An 11,656-nucleotide genomic window follows, 5' to 3' on the forward strand; every position below is an offset into this window, starting at 1 on the left:
TATTTTATTATATTTACTACGTGTAACTGCAGCTCTTAATTTGTGTATATTTTAGTAGATTAGATACATTTCGTAACCTTCACGCAAAAGTCCCAATGTAGTGATCATTGCATACAGTGTTTAAACCTCAACAATTGGCTATAAAGTATTCATCTTTAACAGGATTAAGGTTTTATCTTTGGCTTTTGGTTTTACTTATTTTTTAAATTTTTGTTCCAAATTATTTCATCATCTCATTTTAAATAATAATTTATGATATATATATTTTATTTTAAAAAATTTCCATTGTCTTATCTCATTTTTTTTTTTTAATTTTGTCTAAATTATAAGAGGTGTTTCTAGTTTTATCTCTGCTAGTGCATCTTTTGCTTTTTTTGTATCGCTATCAGATATGTACCTTAGATTTAAGTAAGGATTTATTACGATAAGCATTTTTATTCAGATTGTAAGGTGCACTTTTGTTTGTCGCATAGTTGCGGCTACTCTTTACTCAAATGCTAATTGTAACAGGTTCGAAACTCGTAGCCGGTACATAATATTAAAAAGTTTTCTACTGAACAAAACTCCGAGTGTACAAGGCGGAATGAGTGGAGACATAAGCTGTGCATTAATAACAGACTATGATTCATTCAGGAGCAAAGAAGTCTTCGTTAGTGCGTTTCACAGTTTCCTAACAAACATCGTACAAATATTTTCCCAGTCTCCGCGAAATAATTAGCTTTCAAATTGATATCCAACATTATTCCCCAACCCAAAAAAGGTTTCGAGAAATATATGGTTCTCAAATCTGTATCCAGATATTTGTCCAGTTAACATCTCACATTGGATATACAGTTAAAGTTGAAAACAAAAATATTCTTTAAGGTGGCACCATTAAAGCCAACAGTTGTTTACTGTGGAGAAATAAACCATTGGTTGGCAGCATTAATGAAGCATTAAACATAATTTACGCATGATGTATATTGGAACGATTTTCCGTCATCCTCTGTCAAATTTGGTTTGGAGACTAACCGGTTTCGGCGTTGCGCCATTATCAGTGTAGATTTTCGTTCTCTTCTCCAAACCAAACGGATGAGGGATAATCATTTCAATATACATCAATTAACCACCCTGTCTGAAAATCAACATAACAAAACGAATCAATTTATACATGCTTTATTTTAATATTATTTTACAAAAACTTTAGTCCAATTAGACAATCACATTTGAGTACAAAATAAGAGCAATATTTTTCTTAACTTGAGAAAAAAATATTCTCTATATAAAAATTTAATTTTTATTCAGAACTCTTCTCAAAATCTGCCACAGTTGAAAAGAAGCGCCTGAGATTTGAGAGGTATGCTATTTATCACCTCAAGATCTTATGCGACTGAATCCCAAATGTTTATTGGATAGTAATTTGTAGCTGCCGATCACGATATAGCTGCCAAGTCTCAAATGTTCATACCTTTATTTTGATGACAACAAGTACTTTTCTTTGTTTAATTTCATCGTCAGACACATTTTTGTCGCCTTATCTTAGTCGATAAAGGCCAATTGAGACATGGTGAAAAGCAAGTTACATTGTCAGCGACGGTGATATTGAGATCTCCTATCAAAATCCCCAAGATAGGAAGTATAATTTAAGTTCGATGTATTTAAAAGTTAGTGTGTACACCGTCCAGAATTAACATATTTGGACCTGAGTTTTATAATTTCCCTCCACGCGATAGTGCTGCAACAAGCTGTCCGCTTCACTCGTGTACAATGTGGTTTTTTGTTGGCCTCATAACTTATAGGTGACCCCACAGTATACAGAAGTTTCAGTCAATGATTTGGTGGCTATGTTAGCCGTTTGAATTATACTGGCATTATTACATATGATATAAGATCCGTCTACCAGAATGGGTTGCAGAATATTTCATTCTTTTCTGGAGGATTTTTCCAAACGAGCATTTCAATAGATAAATTTATCTTCGTCGCAAATGGCGTTGATAAAATAAGGTAAAGCATGAGGGACTTAAATCAACAGACCCGAATGTTCGAGAGCCAAAAATCGCTATAACCAATATATAAAAAAAATTATTAACACGCTTTTATTAGCTTGGCCTGTATGTAACGGAATCTTTGAGCTTAATTTTCACCGGTTTCTAGAAGTCTGATTAATTTGAAACTTTGCATACGTATCAAGGACCGATGACAATGCATTAATGTGATGGTGTAGTGACATAAGGTCAACGGCCATAAGGTCAATTGGCCTTATTACCACTTTGAATGGCCATAAGTTTGATTGAAACTTTGTGCACGTATCAAGGCTCGATGACAATGCAATAATGTGGTGGTGGGGTCACATAAAGTTAACGGACATAAGGTCAATTGATCTTGTGACCACCCCAAATGGCCATAAATTTGAAACCTTGAACATAATGCGAAAAACGCATTCCTTTATTAACACGCTTTTATTAGCTTGGCCTGTATGTAACGAAATCTTTGAGCTCAATTTTCACCGGTTTCTAGAAGTGTGATTAATTTGAAACTTTGCACACGTATAAAGGACCGATGACAATGCATTAATATGATGGTGCTGTGACATAAGGTCAACGGCCATAAGGTAAATTGGCCCTATTACCACTTTGAATGGCCATAAGTTTGATTGAAACTTTGCACACGTATCAAGGCTCGATGACAATGCATTAATGTGATGGTGTGGTGACATAAGTTCAGCGGCCATAAAGTCAATTGGCCTTATTACCACTTTGAATGGCCATAGGTTTGATTGAAACTTTGCACACGTATCAAGGGTCGATGAAAATGCATTAATGTGATGGTGTGGTGACATAAGGTCAACGTCCATAAGGTAATTATCCTTATTTTGAATGATAATAAGTTTGATTGAAACTTCGCACACGCATCAAGGCTCGATGACAATGCAATAATGTGATGGTGGGTGACATAAAGTTAACGGACATAAGGTCAATTGAACTTATGACCACCCCAAATGGCCATAGATTTGAAACCTTGCACATAATGCGAAAAACGCATTCCTTTATTAACACGCTTTTATTAGCTTGGCCTGTATGTAACGGAATTTTTGAGCTTAATTTTCACCGGTTTCTAGAAGTCAGATTAATTTAAAACTTTGCACACGTATCAAGGACCGATGACAATGCATTAATGTGATGGTATGGTGACATAAGGCCAACGGCCATAAGGTCAATTGGCCTTATTACCACTTTGAATGGCCATAAGTTTGATTGAAACTTTACACACGTATCATGGCTCGATGACAATGCAATAATGTGATGGTGGAGTCACATAAGGTTAACGGACATAAGGTCAATTGATCTTGTGACCACTCCAAATGGCCATAAATTTGAAACCTTGCACATAATGCGAAAACGCATTTCTTTATTAATGATAGAAGTGAATGCATGGCACATCTACGAAAGAGCATACTGGAGCCCTGTTTAACACGCTTTTAACTCCTAACTAACACGCTCCGAACTCCGTTGCACCTTTTTAAGCATTTTAAGATAGGTACTTTTAGCTAGTGCAGGCCACCAGACCAAGGCACCATAAAGAAGAATCGGGCGCAAAGTTGCTGTGTAAATACAGTAGGTCACCTTAAGGGAGAATCCCCAGGAGGTGCCAATTGCCCTCTGGCACGGTGAACAGCTCTGCTGCTGCCTTCTTGGATTGCTCCACTATATGGTCACTCCATAATAGCTTCCTATCCAGAATGACTCCCAAATACTTGACTTGATCGCTAAACGCTAAGAACGTACCCCCAATTCTTGGCGATGTAAGATTTGGTACTTTGTACCTCCTCGTGAAGAGAACAAGCTCGGTTTTATCCGGGTTGACTTCCAAACCTGTGGCGGGTTGTACTCCTGAAGCAGCTCCACGATGTCAGCTGGGTCCGTTGGCGTCACTGGAACCCAGGCTCCAGCCCTTGGGTGTGAGGGGATATCACGCGCCTCCACTACCCCTTGAGGCGCGCGCCCGGATATACCACCCCTATCAGCGTGACGGCGGCCCTATATAGGTTGACCGACCTGGCGTCGCCACAGGAAATTAGCTTGACATTGCCCTGGAACCACCCTGCATCGGTGTAAGATGGCGGTGGACCAGGGTTGTCTTTTTAACCTTAACGGCCACCGTAGCGGGCGCGGCCTCGATCCTCTTCCACTGTTGTTTCGAGATCCTGCCATCTTCGCTGCTCTCGTCTATAATGCCAATGATCTGCCGACCCTTGGAAATTTCGGCGAAAGACCGCGTCCAGCCTCCCTGCTTCTTGGCCCTTTTCCGTGCCGTGGGGTTGGATTCATCCATGGACCGCTGGCGTTTCGAGGTTTCATCAATCTCGACTAAAACTTTTAAAATTACTTGAACTAAAAAATAAAAAATAAATAATAGTTTAAAAAAACTAAAAAACACGCTTTTATAGCAAACCGAACTAAAAAATAGAAAATAATTTTCAATTAAAAAGAGGTTATATAACAGTAGTAGAAGGTCAAACAATCGTTTATAGTTAATCACCTCAAAATAAAATTATAATAAAATTTAAGTTATTAACAGAATAATTTAATTCACAGTAAAAAGTGTGGGATGCTTGATATTGAATGTTACAATCATTCTATTGGCAACTATCTGAGAGGAAAGATATCAAATGTAGTCAAATGCACCCCACGCTTTTTACTCTGAATTAAATTATTCTGTTAATAACTTAAATTTTATTATAATTTTATTTTGAGGTGATTAACTATAAACGATTGTTTGGCCTTCTACTACTGTTATATAACCTCTTTTTAATTGAAAATTATTTTCTATTTTTTAGTTCGGTTTGCTATAAAAGCGTGTTTTTTTAGTTTTTTTAAACTATTATTTATTTTCATATAAAAATGTGTGTTAATTTTCGATCGTTCTTTGTAGAGTCGCAGTTTTGTCGATACTAGACCAAAGGTATACGTCAGTTTTTCGATAAACAATTTTTAAATCCAATTTTTTACCTTCAATTATAGTTTTGAGGTATTTTGAGGAAATATTTGAACTGGAGTTTGATACAGTTAACGCTAATGACACTTACTTGACAGATTATCGTATGATTTCTTTAAAAAAAAATGCCAGCAAGCGTTAACCTTAAGTCGCTAAAGTTTTTCGTATTCTGGACTACTTTGTTGAGGCTCGCAATTTAAAAGCCGGAGTAGGCATCCTTATTTTTCTTTGTGAGCGAATATTTCTTAATTAATTAAAAAAAAAAAATTGTATAAAAAGTGCCAACATTTTTTTTTAAAACTTCTTAACCAGTGGGATGGGGAAAAGTTGGTCGTAGTGTTTACGTAAAAAAAGAAATAAAATAAGGCCTGTAGATGTCAAATTACAAAATAGACTGGATCACCTGATTTTTAAAGTTACTATGGTGGTCTCATCCTGCAGGTCTTTCTAACACACGCTGAAGATAGCCGACCGTATGCGCAACCACATTGAACATCCTGTCAAAACGCTACCAAATGGTAAAAAGTAGCTATCTTGAACATCCTCCCAGGCAGTTGACGGATAAGATATCACATGTGTTTTGTACACAGTGGAAGCTACATTATGGTTAACCCAGCCCATTCTATGTAATCAAATCATAGTCCTTAATATGTTTCACGTTTGCACGTTGTGAAAATAGGGTTGACTTTTACGAGACTTTTGTTATACTCAGCTGAGCAGAGCTCACAGAGTATATTAACTTCGTTCGCATAACGGTATTCCGTAACGGCATCAACTAATCGAAATAGATATAGACTTCTATATATCAAAATAATCTGGGCGAAAAAAGAATTTCATTTAGCCATGTCCGTCCGTCCATCCGTCCGCCCGTAAACACGATAACTTGAGTAAATTTTGAGATATCTTGATGAAATTTGGTATGTAGGTTCCTGGGCGCTCATCCCAGATCGCTGTTTAAAATGAACGAAATCGGACTAAAACCACGCCCACTTTTTCGATATCGAAAATTTCGAAAAACCCAAAAAGTGCGATAATTCACTATCAAAAACGAATAAAGCGATGGGACTTGGTAGGTGCGTTGACCTTATGACGCAAAATGGAAAATTAGTAAAATGTTGTACAATGGGCGTGGCACCGCCCACTTTTAAAAGAAGATAGTTTTATTGACGCAAAATATAACTTTAGAAAAAAACTTTGTAAAATGGGTGTGACGCCTACCATATTAAGTAGAAGAAAATGAAAAAGTTCTGCAGGGCGAAATCAAAAGCCCTTGGAATCTTGGCAGGAATACTGTTCGTGGTATTACATATATAAATAAATTAGCGGTACCCGACAGATGATGTTCTGGGTAACCCTGGTCCACATTTTGGTCGATATCTCGAAAAGGCTTCCACCTATAGAACTAAGGCCCACCCCCTTTTAAAATACTTATTAACACCTTTCATTTGATACCCATATCGTACAAACACATTCTAGAATCACCCCTGGTCCACCCATATCGTACAAACACATTCTAGAATCACCCCTGGTCCACCTTTATGGCGATATCCCGAAATGGGGTCCACCTATAGAACTATGGCCCACTCCCTTTTAAAATACTCTTTAATACCTTCCATTTGAAATGTCATACAAACACATTCCAGGGCTTCCTAGGTTCATTTTGCTAAATGGTGGTTTTCCCATATTTTGTCTCCAAAGCTCTCAGCTGAGTATGTAGTGTTCGGTTACACCCGAACTTAACCTTCCTTATTTGCTTGTACTTTCGTTTGAAAGGATTTCCTGTTATCTTAGCGAACTAAGTCGTACTAGATATGTTTTAATTTTTACTAGAGAAGCTCGGCCTCAGACTGCTTCAGAATTAAAATGTATGTCAGATATATCTATTTTATATAAATCGTCCTTATCTTTTTGGTTATATTAATTTGGTGCTTAAAATTGCAATTAGTATTCAGAAGTTAGACAACGCCGAAGTCGTTAGGTGGTTACAATACGCGTGTTAAAATAAATCGATAAGCATATTTAAAACATACTAATCGATTTAAACTACAAACATATGTACCAATAAATAAAGTCGCGTCAATAGTGATTTTTTAAGTTTATTCCGCAAAAATATGGTAGCCAACGGGCGTTCAGCCAGTATAACAAAATGTGGGTTATTAAAAAAACTTACGCATTTACGTATCGCGAAAAGGATTGGACATCTACATACATATAGTGCAATAAAAACAAGTGCGCAATAAGTTTCATATTACACTATTAATATGCTGCCGTTCATAGCAAAAAAGGCAGTAATATTCACTTACTGCCTTTTAGGAATTTTGATGCCAATACATTTCTGCGATACCTGTTTAATCATTAAATTAAAATCTAATCTTTAAAAATGCAAATTTAAATAAACAAGATTTGAAATTTGTCATTTGCTTCGAACACCTTAAATTTCCCAACCAAGGAAGCAGTGAATCAATTTTCCAAAGCAAGAAAACAGTATAAAATAAATATCACCGCTTTTGTGCTCTGAACATTCGTCATACATAGAAATGTTATATTTTAACATTCAAAGAGCATTACAATAAAATTTTCCTGAAAGAATGATTTCAAAGCATAAAAGCAGTGTAATTAATACCAATTTCACACAGAAACGTAATCGAATCACAATTTAAATAAATGAAATAATTGAGTTTTCCCCACAGTTTCATTTGCTTCATTAAGCGAACATCTGTCAGTAGGCCCAGAAAAGTATTAGGCGTTTACAAAAAATAGTTAAAATAGATAGTAGCAATTCCCCCCTTACTTATAAAGCCAATCAAAATAAAATGCACGTGCAACTACTCAAAGATGTTCCACCTAACCAAGTACATATTTGCGTATTTTTGAAAAAGCTATATTATTGTAACGATTTTACGGAAATTCCTTTTATTTGCAACCTTCTGCTAACGTTCGAATCGCTAAACTGTTGAATAAATAACTCCACTATTCAATACTGCAAAATTGTCTCGCCAGATAGCGTCTTAAATCAAACTGATTTTCATGCCTCTTTTGTACTCTTCTATTTCCTCGTTCCATACTTCTACACGTTTCCAGATTTACTTAGTTACTGCTATAAAATTATAAATACAGATGCGCGTGTATAGCTTCTCATATGCGCGTGTATATGTGAGTGACACTTCCACAGATAATTGCCTACTTTTGGGAGCATCTCAGATAAGATATATGCATGTGTTTGTGCGTCTCTTCTCCGCTGCGTGTACGTACATATGTGTAGACATAATAATTGATTCGTTTATGTAGATACAAGTGACTGCCTGCTTTATTGTTTTTGTGGCTTCATTTACTTAGCATCAGACTAGTGATGTGAGAATCACTTAGTGTCACTAATATTCGTCACATTATCTTTTGCTGTAAATGCAGCGTTATTGCTATATTTCGAAGTTATTGATATTAGTCATGGGTATACTAACTGGACACTGCCTTCTGGCGTCACAGGAAGAAACGTTTGGACACGTTCTGTGTTCGTGTCATGCCAGGTCTCGAGGAAGCAATTAAGCTTTGTCCTAGTAAACTTCTAGTATTTCTGAAGAGGGCGGAGTTATTCTATAACATACAAAAGTCTTGGCGCCTGATTGGGGCTCTTACGTTTGGTCGTCAGACAAATTCTGGTAACACTATGGACACATTCAGCCTATTTGAGGTGTTTATTGACCGACCAGTTCCAACTAACCTATGGCGATATTTATCGAACTTGTTCATAATCAAAAAATATGTAACTATATTCCACAAATTAACTTTCTCATCATATTTTCAGTAATACCACCGACAATTGGTAGACGTCACGTACAATGTTTTATAATGTGTTTCGGATTTTCTGCGGCATTTGCGATGCGAGTGAACTTATCTGTGGCTGTTGTTGCCATGATGGATAGGAAATCAGCGAATCCCAATTTTCCAGTAAGTGCAAAGAAAAAATACAACATGAACTAAAATTATCTGCATATATGCCATTTGACAGGAATACAACTGGTCAGAGGCAATAAAAGCGCGCATACTAAGCAGTTTCTTTTGGGGTTACATTTGTACACAAATTCCTGGGGGCTTATTGGCACGTCGGTTTGGTGGAAAAATAATGTTGCTCGCCTCTATGACTATAAGCAGCATAATGGCATTACTAACGCCATTAGGAGTTAACGTTGGTGATTGGAAATTGTTATGTTTTATGCGTGTCCTTCAAGGATTAAGTCAAGGTGTCTGTGTGCCTTCAATTCATACTTTACTAGCCAAATGGGCCCCCGTGAATGAGCGCGCCTCCTTGGCGACGTACACTTATACGGGTTCACAAATTGGAATAGTTGCAATGTTGGCTTCGAGCGGCATACTCGCTTCATCTTCAATGGGTTGGCCTAGTATTTTTTATATACCCGGTGGTCTTGGTCTTTTATGGGTACTCATATGGATTATTTGGGGTGCTAATTCACCTAGTGAATGTACCAAAATCAGTGTTGCGGAGCGTGTCCTTATCGAAACATCTTTAGGAGACAGCCTTTCAGAAAATGAAAGAAAGTCAAATATAGCAATACCTTGGAAGAAAATTTTCACATCGCGTGCATTCTTAGTACTAATGGCAACACATGTTGCATCATCCTGGTGCTTTTGGACGTTGCTAACTCAAATACCAACATACATGAAAACTGTACTTGGTAAAGATATTAAAAGTAATGCTTTGCTATCAGCTCTACCTTATACTGCCATGATGATTTTGGGCGTCGCTTGTGGGCCGATAAATGATTTCATAGAGAAGGGTAACCATTTAAGTCCAACAGTAAGTCGTAAACTTTTTAATACGATTGGTCAATGGGTGCCGGTGATCACATTAGTTGGATTGGCTTATATGACTCGTGAACAAGCTGATATGGCTGTGATTCTGTTAACGATTACAATTGGCTTAGGTTCAACACTGCATCTTGGTTTTCAAGTGAATCATATAGATTTGGCGCCGAACTTTGCTGGTAATCTGATTAGTCTGACAAATTGTGCTGCTAATGTGAGTAGCATTATTGCTCCGTTAGTGGTTGGTCATGTGGTCACCGATACGGTAAGTAGTCATATAAATATCTGAGCAATTTTAAGTATTTCTTTTTCGTGTGGGCTTATGATTCGAGAACTCTTCTCTATTTTCAGAGCAATCCCACACAATGGCGTATAATTTTCTTTATTGCGGGAGCTGTCAGCTTCGTCGGGAATTTATTGTTTGTTCTCTTTGGCACAGCAAAACGGCAGCCTTGGAATGATGAGCAACTTCCAGAAGGTCATGAACTTAAGCCGCTCAATGTTCAACCAGATGATGTGCCAATCACCAAAGCAGAGTCTCAATTAACAGTTTAAGAGTGAATTTAATGTCCTTGTCATTTAAAGTACTGCATCGTCTCAAGAAAACAATCATTACAGTACAGTATTTATGTATGTATGTATATAATAAAGATGTTATTTATATATAATGTAAGCTCTAGACTCTAGATTAAGTTCAAGGTGATGTAAATGTAGAAAAATGCATTCCTGCGTAAAATACCTACAAACGAGTATATATCTACAAACATGAATATAAATAAGTTGAGTTTTTGAATTAATGAATGCAAAATTTAAATATTTTTACATTTGTATTCCCCTGAATGAATGATGGGCTGTCAAAAAACAGAGGTGAAAAAATTTAGAAATCTTTTTGATTTACAATCAACGATTTCCGGTGTCTTATTCATTAAAATAAAATTAATATAAAAACAAAAATAGTTGTTTTTTGAGACTGATTTCTATAACTGTTTTTTGCAGAATTAATGATTGTGCGAGTGCTTGCAATCAATGAATGTAAACATGAAAAGTGACTGTAATCACTTACATACAAATGGTCAAATAAATCCGTCTGAGTTGAGATATTACAAGATAGTTTTTGGAAAATTTAAAAATTTTTTCATTTTCATAAAACACCTTGACGGGCGATTTGTGGCGAAACTTTCTAAACCTCTCAATGTTGATTACTTTTTACTGCCCCACGTGGTCGATACAACGTCGGTAGCTATATATCAGCAACCGATTTTTTTAAACTCGAAATCAATTTAATTAATTTTTTTAGTTTACAACAAAGAACAATATTTGCGTAAATTAAAATCAAAACACAATAAGTGGACCCATTCAGATTTTAAGTTATGGACGGGATTTAAATTTACTTTCTTAATGAGAAGTAAAAAGCAGCAAATTTAGCCATCCTATGAATGTTGATAAGTTGTGGAGTACTGATATACTCTTAGAGGACGGTTTGAGGAGTACTTTAGGAGTATTTAAGGTATATTAAAGTACACCAGAACTGATCCTAATACATTAAAAAAATGTGACCCAATTTACGTTGCTATGTCCTAGGCCAGGATTACCTATTCCAGTTCGGTGTACTCCCTAAGAATACTCCATGGAACACCTGTGGATGATAATTTTCTGAAAAATTCCAACAAATTAGTTAATGGAACACTCACAAGCAAAGCTGCAGCTAGTTCATGTCCTTGATATTGGAATACTAATGTGATAAAAATGGTATATTCTTCTTTCAGGGTGGCGGAAATAATGGCACCAGACCTTTAAATCTATAAAAAGCTAATGCTCTTCAACCGAAAGTGCTCAAAATACAATAACTTGCTAACTAAAA

At 36.4% G+C, this 11,656-nt stretch overlaps 1 protein-coding gene across 2 annotated transcripts; it reads left to right on the top strand.

Annotated features, from left to right (window-relative positions):
- Positions 1-6,929: 6,929 nt before the first annotated feature.
- LOC137247184 (putative inorganic phosphate cotransporter) lies at positions 6,930-10,749 on the top strand. Of its 2 annotated transcripts, none has more exons than XM_067778285.1 (4): positions 6,930-7,203; positions 8,777-8,919; positions 8,981-10,060; positions 10,147-10,749. In XM_067778285.1, exons 1-4 carry the CDS (start codon positions 7,086-7,088, stop codon positions 10,348-10,350), a joined length of 1,545 nt encoding a protein of 514 aa, XP_067634386.1. In that variant the 5' UTR covers positions 6,930-7,085; the 3' UTR covers positions 10,351-10,749. The 2 variants fall into 2 exon arrangements, with proteins under 2 accessions (XP_067634386.1, XP_067634387.1); XM_067778286.1 differs by having other exon boundaries at positions 6,930-7,122.
- Positions 10,750-11,656: the final 907 nt, after the last annotated feature.

This window comes from Eurosta solidaginis, chromosome 3, assembly GCF_040869045.1.
Source record: "Eurosta solidaginis isolate ZX-2024a chromosome 3, ASM4086904v1, whole genome shotgun sequence".
Classification (NCBI taxonomy): Eukaryota; Metazoa; Arthropoda; class Insecta; order Diptera; family Tephritidae; genus Eurosta; species Eurosta solidaginis.

Bases quoted from the DNA above. Each gene is read 5' to 3' on its own strand.
- LOC137247184 (XM_067778285.1), top strand. From the start codon at position 7,086: ATGGTAGCCAACGGGCGTTCAGCCAGTATAACAAAATGTGGGTTATTA. The intron at 8,920-8,980 runs GTAAGTGCAAAG...GCCATTTGACAG, and splicing joins CAGCGAATCCCAATTTTCCA to GAATACAACTGGTCAGAGGC. The intron at 10,061-10,146 runs GTAAGTAGTCAT...CTCTATTTTCAG, and splicing joins GTCATGTGGTCACCGATACG to AGCAATCCCACACAATGGCG.